At 47.6% G+C, this 22,033-nt stretch overlaps 3 protein-coding genes across 3 annotated transcripts; 1 reads left to right on the forward strand and 2 right to left on the reverse strand.

Annotated features, from left to right (window-relative positions):
• Positions 1-8,341: 8,341 nt before the first annotated feature.
• LOC138802563 (histone H2B 1.1) lies at positions 8,342-8,780 on the reverse strand. Its single transcript, XM_069986001.1, has one exon. The coding sequence runs from the start codon at positions 8,754-8,756 to the stop codon at positions 8,376-8,378; it is 381 nt and encodes a 126-aa protein (XP_069842102.1). The 5' UTR covers positions 8,757-8,780; the 3' UTR covers positions 8,342-8,375.
• Positions 8,781-9,066: 286 nt separating this feature from the next.
• LOC138802411 (histone H2A type 1) lies at positions 9,067-9,546 on the forward strand. Its single transcript, XM_069985686.1, has one exon. The coding sequence runs from the start codon at positions 9,076-9,078 to the stop codon at positions 9,466-9,468; it is 393 nt and encodes a 130-aa protein (XP_069841787.1). The 5' UTR covers positions 9,067-9,075; the 3' UTR covers positions 9,469-9,546.
• Positions 9,547-11,919: 2,373 nt separating this feature from the next.
• LOC138802895 (histone H4) lies at positions 11,920-12,258 on the reverse strand. Its single transcript, XM_069986619.1, has one exon. It carries the CDS (start codon positions 12,256-12,258, stop codon positions 11,947-11,949), a length of 312 nt encoding a protein of 103 aa, XP_069842720.1. The 3' UTR covers positions 11,920-11,946.
• Positions 12,259-22,033: the final 9,775 nt, after the last annotated feature.

A 22,033-nucleotide genomic window follows, 5' to 3' on the forward strand; every position in this document is an offset into this window, starting at 1 on the left:
AATTTCTGCCTCTCTCTTTAACGCATGTAGCCTGCTGCATCCATAGCGCGAGTACACTCACAGCCTGCTGCAGCCATAGCACAATGAAGAAAAACACAATCTTCTCTTAGAGAGAAAATACCACACTGGGGACAGAGGTTACTGCTCCACTACTTACGGCTTCTCCTCCTCCTCCTCTATACTAAACAGGACATCTTCATATTACGCTGCTGCTCATATACAATCATCCAGCATCTAGAAAGAGAACAGCACCGCTCTCCCCCCCCCCCCCCCCCCCCCATACAATGAACTCTTCCAGCTCACAAACAAATGGAGACCAGATTACTGATATATGGAGGAAACTAAACGTATGTAAGTGTTTTTCTGTTTGTTATAAAGGGCTTTGATTAAAAGAACATAAGCTATATTAATGAGGAACGTTGGTACATTTTTTTTTTCCAACTCCAGCCAAAACTAGCTCCGACTCCACAGCCCTACATATAATGGCAGAGAAAACGCGGCACAGGCACCTCGTGTGAAACCTTCGTGGGGGGGGGGTGACAGCGCTGTCCAAAATAGTGATGTCCAATAGCGGTATAGTAATGAGAATTTTATTCCAAAAGCGGAGTGTTATCCTCCATACAAATATGAAGGGAGGATAATACTCCTAAAACACGCTATACTGTGCTTTCTCATTACTATACCTCTATTGGACACTTATTAGCACTAGTTTTAGATGACACTGCCTAGTAAGTACCACAGCATTTTTGTTCTTTTTTTTCCTTTGTGTTTCTACATATAATGGGCTGGTTGTGTTCTCATGTTGGGATCATACATGTATGTGCAATCCAATTTATTTTATACTACTTAGTTCTATCTGTCTATTATGCAGCTATAGGCTACAGCAGTGATCAGAGATGTAAGTTGGGCCCTAGAGAAAATCTTATGATATGTAAATAACATCCTGTATAGTGCTATCACAGGTACGTTAATTTTCTATGCATGATAATACTGTATACCTCTAAATAGTTATTAAATAACATTAGTATACAAGAAGCAAATAATATTACCACCATTCGAATACTGACTAATCTATTATACAGCGACTGATACTACCAATAATACAGTATATACGCTGCATCTATCTTCTCCAGTCACTGGGATTCAAATACTGAGCATTCGGGTTCGCGCGAACGCTCACGGTAAATCTCTAGCAGTGACAATATAGAAGTAGAGATCCAGCTATACAAAGGATCTGCAGACCTTATAATTGATTATAGTGCAGTCACCGGGGGCATCTTCTCTACATGAATCATAAATGACAGTCTTGCTAGTTGAAGTTTTGTTTTTCCTTTTCTCCTCCATCTGGCTCAGCCCAACGTGAAGATTTCTCTGGCAGATTCTGTGGAGACAAGGTATGGCCAGACTCCACTTGTGTATAAGCAATACACAGTAACTGGGCCCCCATATGAGCAGTTAGGCTCAATATGTGCCTCCAAATAGTCAGGCCGCTCTGTGCACCCATATAGTATTAGACCCACTCTGTGCTGTGTCACCATGTAGTATTAGGTGACTCTTCTATGTTCCCCTATAGTATTTAGGCACCTCTGTGCTCCCCTATAGAAGATCGTCCCCATCTTTTTCCCATATGCGCGCTGTGTGTTAGCATATAGTATAGCCCCTTTGCAGCAGCCCCCAAATAATATAACCCCCCCCCCCCCGTGTGGAAGTCTCCATATAGCATAGGTCTGCCTGTGAAGCAGTACCTATAGGCATAACGCAGAAGTCCACTTATAGTATAGGCTCCACTGTGCAGCAGTCCCTTTATACTGTAGGTCCTATGGTGCAGAAGTCCCTATGTAGTAAAGGTCTCTCTTTGCAGCAGTTCCCATATACAATAGACCCCATTGTACAGCAGTTCCTATATAGCATAGACCCCCCTGTGCAGCCCCCATAATATAGACACCCTGTGCAGTTCCACATAACATAGTATAGCCCTCCTGTGTAGCCCCACATAGTAAAGGCCCCTCTGTAGTCACTGGTGGCGTGACAGGCGGCCCACAAAGCATTTCCCTGGACTGCCAGATTATCAGCTTTTTTTATTTTTTAAAACACTGATTATTCTACTAGGTAAAAACTCACTATTTTAGAACATATTCCAAAAGACTGGCAAAATAGATACAGGCATCTTATCAATAGAGTGTCTCACCAGATCTTTAGGTTTATATTCACTCTCTTCCAGTGGTCTTAAAGGGGTTGTTTACAAAAACAACAACAAATAAACTGGTGCCAGCGATTTGTAACTCAAAAATCTCAAGTCTTCCAGTACTTATCAGCTGCTGTATGTCCTGAAGGAAGTGGTAATATTTCAAACATAGAGCGCAGAAGAGGTTTTTCTATGGGGATTTTCTGCTGCTCTGGACAGTTCCTGACATGGACAACAGAGAGCACTGTGTCAGCAGCAGCTGACAAGTACTGGAAGACTGGAGATTTTTTTCTTATAGAAGTAAATTAAGCAAATTTCTGGCACCAGGTAATTTGAACTGATTTTTTTTTTTAACAAACCCTTTAAAGGGGTACTCTGGGCAAAATGTATTTTAGAGTTAAGACAAATCACTAATCTACACTAATTATGAGAAATACACAAAGTGCTATTTCCCTCAATTTAGTAGATTAGGCCGGCTCAATTTCTTTAAAAAAACGTGAAGTTTTCCAGCAGGGTTCAGCAGGGGCGCATGTAGAAGTATAGAATAAGAATAGACGTCTATGTAGAAGTCTGTGTGGTTGAATCAGTGCCCTCTCCCTTCCATCCCGCAGCCTGTCTCCCTCCCGGCCATGCTGCTTGGTCCTAATACATCTGCCGCCCCGGTCCCGTGCAGGAGGGTGAGCGCTTCTTATCTGCCGCTTGCTGCAGATTTCATCACTTGCAACCCCTGCAACCTGTTCATTCTTTGGGCGGAAGGCAGAATCTGCCTGACCACAGAATGGAGTCTATAGGAGGGGCAGTGAGTTAAGTGGGAGCGCGCGGCAAGTGGCAGAATCCGCGGTAAGTTGTCCGCGTAATTTCCATAGTGTGCACATACTTACAAATTGTAAGGTAAGGAAAAAGGATAGCAGGTGGATTCAGATCAGTAAGTTAAGCCTATCTCACACATAGGTGAAATCGCTGAAAGACTGTTTATACTGAACGATCTACAAATTTTTTCGAACGATCAACGATGATTTGAGAACATGTTGAAAGATCAAAATGAACGATTTTTTGCTCGTCGTTTGCTGCGTTTACACGTACGATTATTGTTCAAATTCGACCGTTATCGTGCAAAAACGAACAATCAATCGTTCCGTGTAAAAGGACCATAAAAGGGCTGGAGAAATAAATAGGTAATTGCTTGATGTGGGAGCTGGTGGGTAAAAGCAGAGTGTAAGGACAAGCGATACAAAGGAGTTCTCTAAAATGAACAGTGTGTGATAAGAGACGGGTACAAGCAGAGAGGGAACAAGAGTGAGCTAGCGAATCACTAGTACCAGGCATGAAACATGGGGTGGGGACTGGAAGAGTTGAGTGAAGACAGGGGGATCGAATAAAGCAAAGTAATAAAAAGAAAATATTTGGTTTCATTTCTTAGGAGCAAGAAATAAAAATACAGATACAGAGAGTAATGGTGCTTATACACAGACAGATTTATCTGACAGATTTTTTTAAACCAATGGATTTGAAAAGAGGAGAAATCTCAGTCTTTCCCCTAGGCCGCCTCCACGTGTTCAGAGTGGGGCCGCACTCTGAACCGCCGCGGTCCTGGGTGCCGCTCGTAGCCTGGGATCGCGGCTATTAGCGGGCACGGTCCGATCGCCGTGCCCGCTAATAAAGTAATCGGATGCAGCTGTCAAAGTTGACAGCTGCATCCGATTGCTTGATGCAGCCAATCCCTGGTGTCTAGTGGGGAGGAGCGATTCACACATCTTACCCCGTCCGGGGTGAGCACTTGATTGCTTCCGGCTGCAGCATAGATCTGTATGAGAGATCAGAGTACTTATACTAGAAGGTAAAAATAAAAGTGTAGTTATTAATAAAAAGCCCCCTCCCCTAATAAAAGTTTGAATCACCCCCCTTTTCCCATGTTATAAATAAAAATAAATAAATAAATAAATATGTTTGTTATTGCCGCGTGCGTAATCACCCGAACTATTAATTAATCACATTCCTGATCTCGCACGGTGAATGGCGTAAGCGTCACAAAATCCCAAAGTGCAAAATAGCGCATTTATGGTTGCATCAAATCCAGAAAAATTTTAATAAAAAGCGATCAAAAAGTCGCAAGGTACCGATAGAAAGAACACAGCATGGCGCAAAAACTGACACCTCACACAGCCCCATAGACCAAAAGATAAAGACACTATAAGCCTGGGAATGGAGCGATTTTAAGGAACATATATTTGTTGACAATGGTTTGAATTATTTACACACCATCAGATACAATAAAAGTTATACATGTTACATATCGTTGTAATCGTAACGACTTGAGGAACATATATAACAAGTCAGTGTTACCCCAGGGCGAACGGCGTAAAAAACGAAAAAACCCCAAATAAAAGAAATGCGGTTTGTTTTTTTTTCAATTTTACCACACTTTGAATTTTTTCCTGGTTTCGCAGTGTACTTTATGAAAAAATTCAGCCTGTCATTGCAAAGTACAATCAGTGGCGCAAAAAATAAGGGCTCATGTGGGTTTCGAGGTGAAAAAAATGCAACTGCTATGGCCTTATATACACAAGGAGGAAAAAAACGAAAACGCAAAAATTTAAATTGGGCTCTAAGGATTAATGAACTATTATTGATGTTCAGCTTGGACCTTCACCTGACAATACACCCCGGTAAGTGGACCTTCACTAAAACTGTTGAGCACCCATGCCCTAGGCCAGGGGCGTAGCTAATGTCTCCTGGGCCCTGGTGCGAGAGGCCAACTTGGGCCCCCCCCCTCTTTTCACGACCAAGTGATGCTATTGGTGTGTGTGTGTGTATATATATATATATATATATATATATATATATATATATATATACACACACACCAAGACAGATATTATCAATAACACCAGCATATTGGAAGAGAAAGTATTATCACCGTACATATTACCGCCATACTGTTACCGACCAAATCCTGTATACTGAGACCAATATTACCAGTAATACCAGTGTATAGGAAGGAAACATTACTGCCACACCACAACCACTACCATCACCACCATATTGTTACTGACCAGTATACTAAATCACCTCATCCAGTCATATAGAGGTGGCCCCAGCTCTACACAGGCTCTATACACCATATACATTACAGTGCAGTTATATCAGGTGACTCACAGGGGACGTCTTCTCTGATCGGAGTTCTTTCCTTTTCATCTTCTCCATCCGTCCTGAGAACTTCTCCGAGCCACGAATCCACAGAATCTGCCAGACAAACATATTAGGCTCCTCACACTGACACTATCCTCATCTCTCTACACACTGCACATCTGTATTGTCCCCTTTACACACTCCTTTAGTGGGTAGCCCTGACTCTATGTGACCTCCTAATAATATATGCCCCCCTCTGTGTATTCCCTCTCCCCCTATGTTGCCCCCCCAAATAGATGGCCCCTCTCCCCCCATGTTGCCCTCCTTATAGATGGCCCCCTCTCCCCCCACCCTCCCTTATAGATGGCCTCCTCTCCCCCCTCCATATGGATGGCCTCCTCTCCCCCCTCCATATAGATGGCCTCCTCTACCCCCTCCCTTATAGATGGCCTCCTCTGCCCCCTCCTTATAGATGGCCTCCTCTACCCCCTCCCTTATAGATGGCCTCCTCCCCCCCTCCCTTATAGATGGCCTCCTCTCCCTCCACCCTCCCTTATGGATGGTCCCCTCTCCCCCCACCCTCCCTTATAGATGGTCCCCTTTCCCCCTCCCTTATAGATGGTCCCTCTTTCCCCCCCACCCTCATAGATGGCCCCTCTTTCCCCCCCCCAACCCTCATAAATGGCCCCTCTCCCCCCCCCCAACCCTCATAGATGGCCCGCTTCCCCCCCCCCCAACCCTCATAGATGGCCCCTCTTCCCCCCCCAACCCTCATAGATGGCCCCTCTTTCCCCCCCCAACCCTCATAGATGGCCCCTCTTCCCCCCCCCCAACCCTCATAGATTGCCCCTCTTTCCCCCCCCAACCCTCATAGATGGTCCCCTTTCCCCCCCCAACCCTCATAGATGCCCCCCTCTTTCCCCCCACCCTCATAGATGCCCCCCCTCTTTCCCCCCACCCTCTTAGATGCCCCCTCCTTCCCCCCACCCTCATAGATGCCCCCCTCCTTCACCCCACCCTCATAGATGCCCCCTCTTCCCCCCCACCCTCATAGATGCCCCCCTCCTCTTTCCCCTCACCCTCATAGATGCCCCCCTCCTCTTTCCCCCCACCCTCAGATGCCCCCCTTCTCTTTCCCCCCACCCTCATAGATGCCCCCCTCCTTCACCCCACCCTCATAGATGCCCCCTCTTCCCCCCCACCCTCATAGATGCCCCCCTCCTCTTTCCCCCCACCCTCATAGATGCCCCCCTCCTCTTTCCCCCCACCCTCATAGATGCCCCCCTCCTCTTTCCCCCCACCCTCATAGATGCCCCCCTCTTTCCCCCTACCCTCATAGATGCCCCCCTCTTTCCCCCTACCCTCATAGATGCCCCCCTCTTTCCCCCTACCCTCATAGATGCCCCCCTCTTTCCCCCTACCCTCATAGATGCCCCCCTCTTTCCCCCACCCTGCAGGCTGATAAAAAAAAAAAAAAAACTTAACTCACCTGACAATTGGCTCCCACGTTGATTCTCACTCCTCCTGGTCTGTCCCCGGCTGCTGCGCGGCTGTCGCGTCTTATCCCCGGCAGCGCGCACATCCCAGAGCACCCTGCGCGCCGGAACCGGAAGTCAGGGCCCAGGGCGCGCAGGGAGTTCTGGGATGCGCGCGCTGCCGGGGATACGACGTGACACCCCCGGCAGTCGCGCAGCAGCCGGGGGAAGACGGAGCCGGACTCTTGTGACCGCAAGCAAAACAATGCTTGCGGTCACAAGAGTGATTGATCGGGAGGGCCTCGCGGGCCCCCCTTCGTGGCGGCGCCCGCCACGACCGCGGTAGCTACGCCACTGCCCTAGGCCCTGATCCATTGCAACCCAGAGTTACCTTCATTTGCTTTGTCCAACACAAAATGGCTCCAATCACCAGATATTAGAGCCAGGAAAATCTTTTAGCAGTTTCTGTATGAAAAAATGACAACATGTCTGATACAGTTGTACGATATCCTTGACAGCACAACCGTCTATGACATCACACCAATAGACTTGCATGAAAGGGACACACGTGACTGGAGCTCATCTGTAGCACTACTGGGGATGATGGCTGGAGTAGTCCGGGGAGGATGGTTCTCTTCTGCTCTGCACGCAGCAAACTACGCGAGCAGCAAAGGGTTAAGGCAGATAGCTATTGGGGTGGCGCTACGGCCTCAAAGCTTGGCGTTCATTGGCTGAGCGCCCGGGATTTGTGAGGTTTGATTTTCCCACTCGATCCTCCGCCCGTTAGAAGCGATCCTCACCCGAACCTTATTGGGCCGCAGTTTGCTTGATGCCGGTAGATTACAGTAGAGATGTCCCCGGGATGAGGAGTCTTAGATGACAGCTGCTACCCTCATCCTCCTGCTTATCTTACCCCCACCGATCGTATTACGTTTGTGGAGAATAAAAAGCGCGAAGGGTTTTAGAGAACTGGTGAGATTCGAGACTAACTGAAGCTGCGCGGGTTAATAAAATCCCCAGACTACTACTGCAATACCACAACAGCCAGCAGGTGGTGCTGTGAAGACCTCGGTCACAGTTGTAATCGGAAAACAATAGGAGAGAAGTCAGGACGATCTGTGCTGATGAATGGGCAGCGGCTGTTACATTAGGCGGGAATCGGGATCAGAACCTTCACCTAGTTGAATAAAGACACAAAGTAACGATCGCATTACGTGTAACGTAACATCTTCCCATTCATAAATACAAGGCAGTAATAGCTCAGCAGCGACAGTAGGTGTCGCTGTTCTGCCACGAATCCAATGAACAGAACGGCTAGGTAGTGGATACTGGCGCTGAAGTGAGATGTAGATAGAAGGGAGGGTTTCGTGTGATGCATTGGCCATAAAGGCGACACGCTTTATGGTAAATACATCCCCTACTGACCGCAGCTCGATCGATTGGTGAAGAAGCAAATGCAAAACAGGGGAGGGCCGAGGCAGCTGAAGGATAGACTACGGGAGAAGCTCCAGCTCCGTTCTAGACAACGTGGGTGGCTCTTAGAAGAGCCTTTGGGGTGATAAGAGAAGAGGCAGGAGGCGAGCCGCTCACTTGGCGCTGGTGTACTTGGTGACGGCCTTGGTGCCCTCGGACACGGCGTGCTTGGCCAGCTCTCCCGGCAGCAGCAGGCGCACGGCGGTCTGGATCTCCCGGGAGGTGATGGTAGAGCGCTTGTTGTAGTGAGCCAGGCGAGAGGCTTCCCCTGCGATGCGCTCGAAGATGTCGTTGACGAACGAGTTCATGATGCCCATGGCCTTGGAGGAGATACCGGTGTCAGGGTGGACCTGCTTGAGCACCTTGTACACGTAGATGGCGTAGCTTTCCTTCCTGCTCTTCCTTCGCTTCTTGCCGTCCTTCTTCTGGGTCTTGGTCACGGCTTTCTTGGAGCCCTTCTTGGGCGCTGGGGCAGACTTGGCGGGATCAGGCATGATGATCACTCACAATCCTCCTTCACTGGGACAGAGAAGAATGCTGCTCTCCCCTCCCGCCGCAGCCCTATTTATACCCAGCCCATGCAAATGAGCGCTGCCGCCTGCTCGACCCACTACTGGAGGAGAGAGTCACCTGACCGGGGAGCGCGTCATAATCCCCGCCCACAGCCGGCTATTGGCGTACCTACAAGCAGGCTGCCCGTTGGCCGGATTCAAATCTACCCAATGACAGGAGGCGGAGGGCGGAGCAAGGAAGTATAAAAAGCCGCAGACGCCGGGAGAGGGAATCTGATCGTGAAAGCGCACGAGCTCGATAATGTCTGGACGCGGTAAACAAGGAGGCAAGGTCCGTGCTAAGGCCAAGACCCGCTCCTCCCGGGCAGGACTGCAGTTCCCCGTCGGTCGTGTGCACAGGCTTCTCCGCAAGGGAAACTACGCTGAGAGGGTTGGCGCCGGCGCTCCGGTCTACCTGGCCGCCGTGCTGGAGTATCTGACCGCTGAGATCCTGGAGTTGGCCGGCAATGCCGCCCGGGACAACAAGAAGACCCGCATCATCCCCCGTCACCTGCAGCTGGCTGTCCGCAACGACGAGGAGCTCAACAAGCTGCTGGGTGGGGTGACCATCGCCCAGGGAGGCGTCCTTCCCAACATCCAGGCCGTGCTGCTGCCCAAGAAGACCGAGAGCAGCAAAGCGGCCAAGAGCAAGTGAGCTCCGCTCATCCATCCGGTACCGTCCGCAACCCCAAAGGCTCTTCTAAGAGCCACCCACCTTCTCCTCATACAGAGCTCTCACCGCTATTACATATAACACATGACTGGTAGAGGCTGCAGGATATCGGCGCTGCCGCATACAGACGGGGGCGCTGTTACTAGTAAATGACACTGACCTCTAGTGACGGCTCCTCCCGGCCCATCTCTACCTACAGCCCCCCTCCCTAGGACTGACTGCAGAGGGAGTGTCCCCTCGATGTATCTGCTGCGGAGCATCATAACCCCCATCCTCCTCCTACATGGGTGGTGGAAGGCATCGGCCTCACTGCTCGGGATCCCCCTGACCTGTTACTAGAAGTCTCGTCTTCCCCGGGGATCAGCCAATCAGCGCGCAGTATCCGGGCTAAGCAGCTTAGTTTGAATTTCCCGCTCATTGTACGGCTATCGCTGTGTGCCGCCTCTACTGGCAATATTTCCTATAATATAGAGACTTGTGTTTAGGGAAACGAAGAACAACCCGTGACCGTCGGTAAAGCGAGGAACATGCGGCATAAATCCCCGGTGATGAGCAGAGCTGTGAGCGCCAACTATCCGAGCTAAAGCTCCGCCCCCACTGTTAACCCCTCAGCGCCCGTATTGTTGTTCCATCATTGTTGGAGAACCCTTCATAGCTGCCGGGAGACTGATGTCACCGGGGAGAGAACAGCGCCGAGCACATGACACAGCATAGAAATCGCCACAAATATAGCAGCAAATGGAGATCATCAGCACCCGATAGGGTTAATGGCACACCGCCAGGTCAGGTCAGGTGCTGCTGTTTTTAGGCAACATAGAGTGAAATAGATTCGATATAGATAAATGGATTGATTAGATAAAGATATGGTGCGTTTACACAGAGATATTTGAAAGAAAAAGGACAAGACACATGATAGAGTGCACTCCACAAACAATTGTCAATCAGTAATAAATATATTCAATTTATTTTATTACATGTTAACAATAAACCCAGAAACAAAAGCACTGAAAAACAATGTTAAAAACACTTAAATCATTCCCAATACGGGACAAACAACGGTTTACCCAAAAAGGTATAAGTGGGTGTAAAACCTACAGGGGGGGTTGTCAGATTGTGGGTACAGAGTCGCTGTAAGGTAGAGCCCCCCTTTACTAGTATAGCTGGTTTATTTCAGTACACAGAGAGATTTATCTGACAGATTTTGGAAGCCAAAGCTAGATTGATAGATTCGATATAGATTAATGGATAGATCGATCTCCCAGACTAGAAAGAAAAACCAAATAGATCACCTCCAGGATGGATAGAAAAGAAGGACATGTACCTGCTGCGGAGCATAACCCCCATCATCCCACATGGTTACCTGAACCCCCTACATAAGCCTCACTGCCTGAGATCCCCCTCATCTGCTGCTCCCAGGAGTCGCTCCTCCTCCGTCCTTGTTTGAGGCAGGCCTCAAACGGACGAAATACTGCACAGATACCTGATTTATAGAAAACATAATCGGCAAACAAATATTGTAAAGATTAAAACGGGGGAAAAAAAACGTGCTGGGCAATTGGGACAACACCATTGTCAGGGTCTCTCCGGTTCTTGTCCATATCTCCACAAAGTATCAATAAATCTTTGTCACTTGCCTCCAATTTACATTCAGCTTGTTGTAAATGTTCAAAAGCTTCACCACACAGAAAATCCTCCCCTTGATACATACAGGGTCTGGGGCGGGGGTGCTCCCTCAGCTGATCATTTTACACCGGACGAAATCATTGCAGCCAATCATCACCACCTTACTGCTTGAAGAGGATTTGGGTTATCGATAAAATACTGGCTGTCTTTATCTTTACTTTCTCTTTTGTGTAACTTTATGTGAAATTCTAAACTGGAAGCAAATATCGGGGTACCCACCCATGTTTATTCTTTCGTGGATTTAGTGGCATCATTTAGGCCACAGGGTTTGGAGTTGGTATCCAACACGTCTCTCTCTCATATTTAGGTCAATCGGATAGTTCACTCATTTAATTTATTTAGTAAGGACTGGAGACCCCGGTGTAGCGGAAAATGCAGGCATTGAAGGGTTAATCATCCCTTTCCGTTCGCCAAGCAGAAGGGGGTAATAAATAAAACAGCTGCGTAGAGAAAAAAGGGAATCGTGTAGAGAGACTACATAGAGAGGATAGGTTGGAGGAAAGGGAAAGAATCGGGAAAAAAGCGAGAACTTGAAAACGATAGGACCCCCCCCCCAGCCATAATGCCCTCCTAACATCAAATGATTAACCCCTTTAGTGCTTTCACATTTTTGTATTTGTCTCTAAGCTCATTAGGACATGACTGCTCAGGGTGCTCAGGGACTGTAACGTGCTCTGACAGGAACGTATGGACAATCTGTAGCCTCTCGTATAGAAGACGTGGGCGGCTCTGAAAAGAGCCTTTGGGTTGTGGAGATGGAGCCGAATGGGAGCGGAATTAACCTCCGAAGCCGTAGAGAGTGCGGCCCTGGCGCTTGAGGGCGTACACCACGTCCATGGCGGTGACGGTCTTCCTCTTGGCGTGCTCGGTGTAGGTGACGGCGTCGCGGATCACATTCTCCAGGAAGACTTTCAGGACACCGCGAGTCTCCTCATAGATGAGGCCGGAGATTCTCTTGACGCCTCCCCTGCGAGCAAGACGGCGGATAGCGGGCTTGGTGATGCCCTGGATGTTATCCCGGAGCACCTTCCTGTGCCTCTTGGCACCGCCCTTACCGAGACCTTTTCCTCCTTTGCCGCGTCCAGACATTCTCTGAGCTGTATGGAAGCAACGATAGGAGAACGAGCCAGAGTCCTTTTTATATAGGAAATGGACGAACCTGACAGAAAACTGCACAGATGATCCACCCTGGGGTGTGTCTTATTATATTTACTTTTCCAGCCCCGCCTACTCCCTGCTGATTGGCTGACCAGAAATATAATGTGACTTCTTTTTCCCGCCTTTTCTGTTATTATCGCCTTCATTTCCCTCTTCTGATGCTATTATGTCCGTTATTAGTGGGGTCAGGGTCGGTATGGCTGGGTGGGGTTCATATAGGTTTTAGGATTTCTGGGGCTGATGCTTGTTTGTTCCCTTGTACAGATCAGTGGGGTTCCCCGTGTATCTCCCTCCGGGCTCTGTGATGCTTCAGCAGCCGCCGTGATCTCCCGGTGTGGCGCCCCCTGGTGGCCGGTGTTCTCCTATGATGCAGCGCGGCCTCCCCGCTCCCGGGCGGTGGTTTCTGGGATGGGGGATACTGGGGTGCGATGACTATTAGTGACAGTACTTGCAGGGGTTAGGGCATGCAGGGGTTAGGGCAGATTCCTGGCGAGGTGCTCGGTGCTCCGGACATGCAGGGGTTAGGGCAGATTCCTGGCGAGGTGCTCGGTGCTCACACTCAGCGCTGCTGCATGGATGTGGCCAGGGCCACCGATAGGGCAGTACAAGTGGTACTGCCGTATGGGGCCCGGACCCTAAGAGACACGGGGGGGGGGGCCCGGCAGGCCCACCGGCCGCCTCCCCCCGACCTCTACGCTAGGGGGGTCCGCACGGCCCCCCTTGCCACCTGTTTTTGAGCAACCCGAGAAGCTGCGGCCACGCAGCTTCTCGGGATGCACTGATCGCTTTAATGTTCCGCCCGCACAGCGGGCGGAACATTAAAGCGATCAGAATACAGGAGAAGGACCTGTCAGCGTCCTCCTCCTGTATTCTCTCCCATAGGCTGCCGGAACTTCATACCAGCAGCCTATGGGAGGCCGGGCCGTGATCATGTGCCCCTCCGGCAGGCGTGATGATGTGACGTCATCACGTCTGCCGGAAGTCCCGTCCCTGCGGCTCGCAAGATGGAGCCCGAAGAGGAGGAGGAAGAGCTGCTGCCTGCACAACGCGGATTAGGTGAGTAGGATGTTTGTTTTTTTTAGGGGCACCTCTGGGGGCATTATTAGTGTATGGGGGCACCTCTGGGGGCATTATTAGTATATGGGGGCACCTCTGGGGGCATTATCAGTATATGGGGGCACCTCTGGGGGCATTATTAGTGTATGGGGGCACCTCTGGGGGCATTATTAGTGTATGGGGGCACCTCTGGGGGCATTATTATTGTATGGGGGCACCTCTGGGGGCATTATTATTGTATGGGGGCACCTCTGGGGGCATTATTATTGTATGGGGGCATCTCTGGGGGCATTATTAGTGTATGGGGACACCTCTGGGGGCATTATTAGTGTATGGGGGCACCTCTGGGGGCATTATTAGTATATGGGGACACCTCTGGGGGCATGGGGGCACCTCTGGGGGCATTATTAGTATATGGGGGCACCTCTGGGGGCATTATTAGTATATGGGGGCACCTCTGGGGGCATTATTAGTATATGGGGGCACCTCTGGGGGCATTATTAGCTCATGGGGGCACCTCTGGGGGCATTATTAGTATATGGGGGCACCTCTGGGGCATTATTAGTATATGGGGGCATCTCTGGGGGCATTATTAGTTCATGGGGGCACCTCTGGGGGCAATATTAACTCATGGGGGCACCTCTGGGGGCAATATTAGTGCATGGGGGTACCTCTGGGGGCATTATTAGTTCATGGGGGCACAGCTGGGAATCCTACATACAGGGGGCACAGCTGGGAATCCTACATACAGGGGGCACAGCAGGGGATCCTACATACAGGGGGCATCCCACACAGCGCAGTTACTATGGGAGCCTACAGGGGGGAGAAAGGAAAGGAAGTTGCTAGAAATGTGCGGAGCCTAAATTGTTTGTCTCGCAGGTTCTAAGGGGATGAAACGTATCTGGAAGAAATCATCATGGAGGTCTGGGCCGGATGGAGAGGAAAAGGGAAAGTGACGCCTCAGATCAAAGAAGACGTCACCTGTGAGTCCCTGTATGACACTTTTCTTATTTTGTAGAACATCATTTAGTAGGGGCGCCCCGAGGTGACAGCTACTACATTATCTGTACTCAGAGATATCACTGTGTTATCTGTGCTGTTACATAGGACTGCAGGTGACTACTACATTATCTGTACTCAGAGATATCACTGTGTTATCTGTGGTGTTACATAGGACTGCAGGTGACTACTACATTATCTGTACTCAGAGATACCACTGTGTTATCTGTGCTGTTACATAGGACTGCAGGTTACAGCTACTACATTATCTGTACTCAGAGATATCACTGTGTTATCTGTGGTGTTACATAGGACTGCAGGTGACATCTACTACATGATCTATACTCAGAGATATCACTGTGTTATCTGTGCTGTTACATAGGACTGCAGGTGAAATCTACTACATGATCTATACTCAGAGATATCACTGTGTTATCTGTGCTGTTACATAGGACTGCAGGTGAAATCTACTACATTATCTGTACTCAGAGATACCACTGTGTTATGTGGTGTTACATAGGACTGCAGGTGATATCAGGTGATTTCTCCAGGTTGCAGAAGTTCAAACTTCATCATGCCCTGGTGTGCTGGTGTCTGTATGTCTGTATACATATGTGCTGGTGTCTGTATGTCTGTATACATGTGTGCTGGTGTCTGTATGTCTGTATACATGTGTGCTGGTGTCTGTATGTCTGTATACATGTGTGCTGGTGTCTGTGTGTGAGATCAATTCTAGAGAACTGGCTCATATATCCCATTTTCCCCAGTGGCTTAAAATGTAACCTCTGTTATACAGTTATAAAATTGTAGAACCTAAATGTGAACAAGGTGCAATTCAAATAGACACTCACTTGTATAGCTGTCTCTTGTGCTCTGTATGCAGTGCATTATATTCACCCCTGCAACGTACAATGTATAGCGAGTCTACAAGCCCAGCGGGGCTCATTATGATGGAGACTAAAACTTATACAAGAGTGGGGTAGGGGTTCCCTGTATTCAGAATGCTGTTGAGTGCTAGGCAATGCCCCGTTTGGGATTATTGAATTTCGAGGGTCTATGCAGAGCAGGATAAAGACACCTCTGCTGCACACACAGGATCTCCTAGAAAGCGTTCTCACCGCCATGTATTCGCTATCACTGGCTTGGGTGAGCTAAACTAGTCTGCCTGGGGGGGGGATGATTTGTATATGCTCACTAACATGGAACAGCCTCATTATATTAGCCTTATCAACATATTCTATGTTAGTGAGCATACCGGGGGGGGGGGGATATTGGTGAACATATACAAATCAAACAGCCCCCCCAGACCCTCGAAATTCAATAACCCCAAACGGGGCATTGCCTAGTACTCAACAGCATTCTGAATACAGGGGAACCCCTACCCCACTCTTGTATAAGTTTTAGTCTCCATCATAATGAGCCCCGCTGGGCTTGTAGACACGCTATAAATTGTACGTTGCAAGGGTGAGTATAACGCACTGCATACAGAGCACAAGAGGCAGCTATACAAGTAAGTGTCTGTATGGTGACATTTAAATTGCACCTTGTTCACATTTAGTTTCTACAATTTTATAACTGTATAACAGAGGTTACATTTTAAGCCACTGGGGAAAATGGGGTATATGAGCCAGTTCTCTAGAATTGATCTGAACCAAATTATACCTCCCAGCTAGGCGTGGGGCGAACAATTTTTATTTTTTTTTTATTAATGTGGGGGGCACAGACACTTTGGTTGTATGGGGCCCCGAAATTCCTGATGGCGGCCCTGGACGTGGCCGGAGCTGGACATTACATTAGCGGCCGGAGGTCACATATAGCACAATATAGCCGCTGGTTACCGGGACAATCCGCCAGGAGGCAGCACTGAGCTGTGACCTCCTCCCTGTGCCCGGCTCCGCCATTGTCAGCGCCGCTTCCCCCTATTCTCCTATATACTTATCCTAGTCTAACACTGGCTGCAGTGCTGGAGGAGCTGCGGGCGGGGGCGCTGTCCTGGCTATGGGGACGTTGAGGAGTTGATGGGAAATCTCAGCGAGTGAAGCTACAATGTATCTCTGGACCCCAAAGTACAATGTAACGTCTAACCTTCCTCTCTGTAGATGAGATATAAAGAGTCTGTGAGGAATGAAAGGTGGGATCTGATTTGTTGCTAGGGGCAACTGAGCCAGTTTCACTTTACACCATGTTTGATAAATCTCCCCCATTGTATCTATTCTCTCCTTCTTTGTTACAATGTCATTTATTGTCCGTCTGTAAATAGAACACAATGATACAGACCGTGTAGGTAATATGTAGTACAATTACGCCACCGTGTGGTCACTATAGAGAACTGCTTAGTGCCCACAATTGACAGGCCGGGAATCCCGCATGGTTTACCAGATAGGACTTTGCCATATTCACATTTGAGGTTCCATCCTGAGTTAAAATCCTGCACCCAAGAGAAGGGAGGCCCAGCCTCTATGGGTGATCACCAACCACACCTCATCCCTGGATCTGACCAGGCTGACATATTCCTCAAGACTAGAAGAGCTGCTACATTTCTGAGTTTAATTTTATATACAGTGGTGCCTTGGATTACGAGCATAATCTGTTCCGGGACCGAGCTTGTAATCCAAATCCACTCTTAAACCAAAGCAAATTTTCCCATAAGAAATCATTCAAATGCAAACAATTGGTTCCACACCCCAAAAATGATGATTTATTATTCTGAATAACATGTAAAACAAATGAGACAAACATTCAGAAACAGCAGAATATGTGATATTATAAGTTACTGTACAGTAATGGAGAGGATGTGGCACACAAGGACTGACAGAGACTGCAGGGAGCAGGAAGGAATGAGCAGGGCAGATGTGGGCACAGTATAGCAGCACTCTCTGTCCGGGGAGAGAGGGGTTACAGCTATGAAGAGATTACCTCCACACTCCTGTCCCCTGATGCAAGCCCCAGCCTGAAGTTGATCTGCTATGATTTGGAAGGTGCGGGAGACTTCCTGGGTCAGAGTACAGGGCTGTAGATCCCGCTATACAGACCATGTCCCTCCCCCACTTGCGCTCCCACCCAGTACAGGGAGCTCTTAAACCAAAGCAATGCTCTTAAACCAATTCACAATTTTGAAAAACTGTGAGCTCTTAAACCAAAACGCTCTCAAACCAAGTTACTCTTAAACCAAGGTACCACTGTATCTCTGATGTTTCCATGCACTTTTTTACTTGTACTCGGAGATTGGTGGGTGACTGGTTTCCCGAACACTTCTAGGCACTTTTCTATGTACAATGGCTGGGTGATATTATTTAATGTAGTATGTAAATGTAACCCCTGCATCGTGTAAAGAAAAAAAAACGCTGCAGAATCTGTTGGGGCTAAAAAAAATATAATAATAATAATAATTATTATTATTATTTATTATTAATTATTATTATTATGACATATATGTGTCTATCCAGGGAGTTGGGCGGCTCAGGCGTTAGCGCTGTTGTCTTGCTGCTCTGGGGTCCTCGGATTAGATATAAACAAGAGCTACGAAAGTTTGTATACTGTCTAACCTGCATACACTCTATAGAAACTGGGATGGATTACAAGGAGAACTAATACTGCCATCTTGTGGCAGCTGGACAGATTACAAGAATTTCCCTCAGCATATTCAACAATGCTGCCACTAGATGGAGACAAAGTACAGTGCAGCTCCTATAGACAAAGGCAAGATAGGAAATTACAGCAGTTTTATCTGCTGCCACCTAGTGGCTATAGTGCAGATTACACAGAAACTAACATTTTTAGTCACGTTTTTGCTTGTTTTGCATTGGATTTATTTCCTCGTATTTATTTTACATTGATCATTTTTGTACCTTAATTAGTTCCTCCTACTCTATTATTTCTAATCTGTCTTACATTTACACGCACCATCTGCCCATGTATAATGCCCTTTACATTGTGTCCCGGCAGTCGCCATCATTCTGTCAAATTTACTTTTCCATCTTCTTAGACTATATCTAATGTACCAGAATGGTACATTCACTAATCTTGGATGACATGAAATCATGTCTGTTTAATGAATTTACCTCCTTTGTCTGGTTTCTTAGAAGGTTTGTGTCATTTTGCACACGGCTAGTTTAACGGCTGAAAGGTTTTTTTCGGTACACTAATTGCTGTTGGAAAGCCGTCTACAGATGCCATGATTTGTGTGTGCATGTTATATACAGTATTAGTGGTGTTCTGGGGATCATTTGCTCCACAGAACTACAGTATGTTTTCTGGTCTTCCATAAGGCATCCAGTATACAATGAACCTATGACCCTCGAATTACAACAGCTGTAGACCAACTGGGATGATGGTTGTGAAGCACAGACTGCAGCGACATCTCTTTGGGACCCCCACTGGAAGTCATTTCCCCCCAAGTTGTGATGACTTAACAACTCAGTGGAAAAGGCTTGTCCCGGCTGATGGACTGGCCGCTCAGCCAATCAGTGATTTGAGCAGAATCCCACCCCAGTCACAGATTTCCCCCCTGCTCCTGACAGATTTTATAACCCGCTGGACTTTAAATGTATCTCCCCACCCAGGGCTCTGTGTATTAATATAGGCACCCCCCAAATAGTAGGACTGCACAGAGGGGGCCACCTGCTATATGGAGGCTGCACAGAGGAGGCCACCTACTATATGGAGGCTGCACAAAGGAGGCCACCTACTATATGAAGGCTGCACAAAGGAGGCCACCTACTATATGAAGGCTGCACAAAGGAGGCCACCTACTTTATGGAGGCTGCACAGAGGAGGCCACCTACTATATGGCGGCTGCTCAAAGGAGGCCACCTACTATATGGAGGCTGCACAGAGGAGGCCACCTACTATATGGAGGCTGCATAGAGGAGGCCATTTACTATATGGGGGATGCGCACGGGGGGTGGCATCTACTTTATGGGGAATGCATAAAGAATTACTGGTAGCTTACAGGATATGGTCAATAACAGTATAAATAATATATAGCACTATATAACATATAGCACTGACATACTGTTACTGACCATATCCTGTATTCTACCAGTAATACAGAATATGGTCAGTAACAGTATGGTGGTAATGGTGATTTCCCCCCTCCCTATATAATATATACACGCTAGTATTACTGGTAGTATACAGGACATGGTCAGTAACAGTATGGCGGTAATAGTATATATATATATATATATATATACACACACACACACACACACACACACACTAGTATTACTGGTAGTATACAGGATATGGTCAGTAACAGTATGGCGGTAATAGTATATATATATATATATATATATACACACACACACACACACACACACACTAGTATTACTGGTAGTATACAGGATATGGTCAGTAACAGTATGGCGGTAATAGTATATATATATATATATATATATATATATATATATACACACACACACACACACTCGTATTACTGGTAGTATACAGGATATGGTCAGTAACAGTATGGCGGTAATAGTATATATATACACATACACACACACACTAGTATTACTGTTAGTATACAGGATATGGTCAGTAACAGTATGGCGGTAATAGTATATATATATATATATATATATATACACACACACACTGTCAGGAATCAGGTGATACTGACACGACAAGACAGTGAGCCCTAGGTCTGAACCCACCTACTGTCACCTGCCTGCTTTCCTCAATCGACCCTAGGCGGTCGCGGACAACCACGAAGACGTTCCCTACGCTGCGTAAGTGAAAACACAAAACAATACAGACAGACAAACACAATAGAGAGTAATGAACGATCCGGGTCAAACCACACTAGCAACAAGGTACAGAATCAGGAAAACAAGGAATAGTCTAAGTCCAGGCAAAGGTCAAAACACGAGTAGTCAAGCAAAAGGAATCAGGACGGGGATAACAGGAAAAGGACAGGGAGAGCTGGGACTAGAACTGATCTAATAGCCAGCGATGTACTGCTGGCTGGCTCTGAACTATATACCAGAGGGAGGGTCCTGGACCAGAGCTAATTGGTCCGGACTCCCAATGAGCAAAACACAGCAGCTGCATCGCTGCATGCAGAGTGGCTGAACTGAAAGCCACTCACCCTGAGTGCAATGCCACTCAGCTGTGTCTCGGCCGGCCGACAGCCAGTCACGTGACCCCACGGCGTCTCCGGTCGCTAGGGACGCCGTCGGGTCTCCGTGACGTCACTCGGCCCCGGCCGGCGGAGGCGGAGCAACGGCGCTGCGCTCCAGCACGGGGCAGACATCGCTGGAGCGCGGTCAGGTAAGTTGCTGACACACACTGGTAGTATACAGGATATGGTCAGTAACAGTATATATATATATATATATATATATATATATATATACACACACACACACACACTAGTATTACTGGTAGTATACAGGATATGGTCAGTAACAGTATGGCGGTAATAGTATATATATATATATATACATACACACACACTAGTATTACTGGTAGTATACAGGATATGGTCAGTAACAGTATGGCGGTAATAGTATATATATATATATATATATATATATATATATATATACACACACACACACTAGTATTACTGGTAGTATACAGGATATGGTCAGTAACAGTATGGCGGTAATAGTATATATATATATATACACACACACTCGTATTACTGGTAGTATACACGATATGGTCAGTAACAGTATGGCGGTAATAGTATATATATATATATATATACACTCACCGGCCACTTTATTAGGTACACCTGTCCAACTGCACGTTACCACTTAATTTCTAATCAGCCAACCACATGGCGGCAACTCAGTGCATTTAGGCATGTAGACATGGTCAAGACAATCTCCTGCAGTTCAAACCGAGCATCAGTATGGGGAAGAAAGGTGATTTGAGTGCCTTTGAACGTGGCATGGTTGTTGGTGCCAGAAGGGCTGGTCTGAGTATTTCAGAAACTGCTGATCTACTGGGATTTTCACGCACAACCATCTCTAGGGTTTACAGAGAATGGTCCGAAAAAGAAAAAACATCCAGTGAGCGGCAGTTCTGTGGGCGGAAATGCCATGTTGATGCCAGAAGTCAGAGGAGAATGGGCAGACTGGTTCGAGCTGACAGAAAGGCAACAGTGACTCAAATAGCCAACCGTTACAACCAAGGTAGGCAGAAGAGCATCTCTGAACGCACAGTACGTCGAACTTTGAGGCAGATGGGCTACAGCAGCAGAAGACCACACCGGGTGCCACTCCTTTCAGCTAAGAACAGGAAACTGAGGCTACAATTTGCACAAGCTCATCGAAATTGGACAGTAGAAGATTGGAAAAACGTTGTCTGGTCTGATGAGTCTCGATTTCTGCAGCGACATTCGGATGGTAGGGTCAGAATTTGGCGTCAACAACATGAAAGCATGGATCCATCCTGCCTTGTATCAACGGTTCAGGCTGGTGGTGGTGGTGTCATGGTGTGGGGAATATTTTCTTGGCACTCTTTGGGCCCCTTGGTACCAATTGAGCATCGTTGCAGCGCCACAGCCTACCTGAGTATTGTTGCTGACCATGTCCATCCCTTTATGACCACAATGTACCCAACATCTGATGGCTACTTTCAGCAGGATAATGCGCCATGTCATAAAGCTAGAATCATCTCAGACTGGTTTCTTGAACAT

This window comes from Dendropsophus ebraccatus, chromosome 10 (assembly GCF_027789765.1).
Source record: "Dendropsophus ebraccatus isolate aDenEbr1 chromosome 10, aDenEbr1.pat, whole genome shotgun sequence".
NCBI classification, from domain to species: Eukaryota; Metazoa; Chordata; class Amphibia; order Anura; family Hylidae; genus Dendropsophus; species Dendropsophus ebraccatus.

Excerpts from the sequence above, each read along its gene's own strand:
- LOC138802563 (XM_069986001.1), bottom strand. The coding sequence starts at position 8,756 with ATGCCTGATCCCGCCAAGTCTGCCCCAGCGCCCAAGAAGGGCTCCAAG.
- LOC138802411 (XM_069985686.1), top strand. The coding sequence starts at position 9,076 with ATGTCTGGACGCGGTAAACAAGGAGGCAAGGTCCGTGCTAAGGCCAAG.
- LOC138802895 (XM_069986619.1), bottom strand. The coding sequence starts at position 12,258 with ATGTCTGGACGCGGCAAAGGAGGAAAAGGTCTCGGTAAGGGCGGTGCC.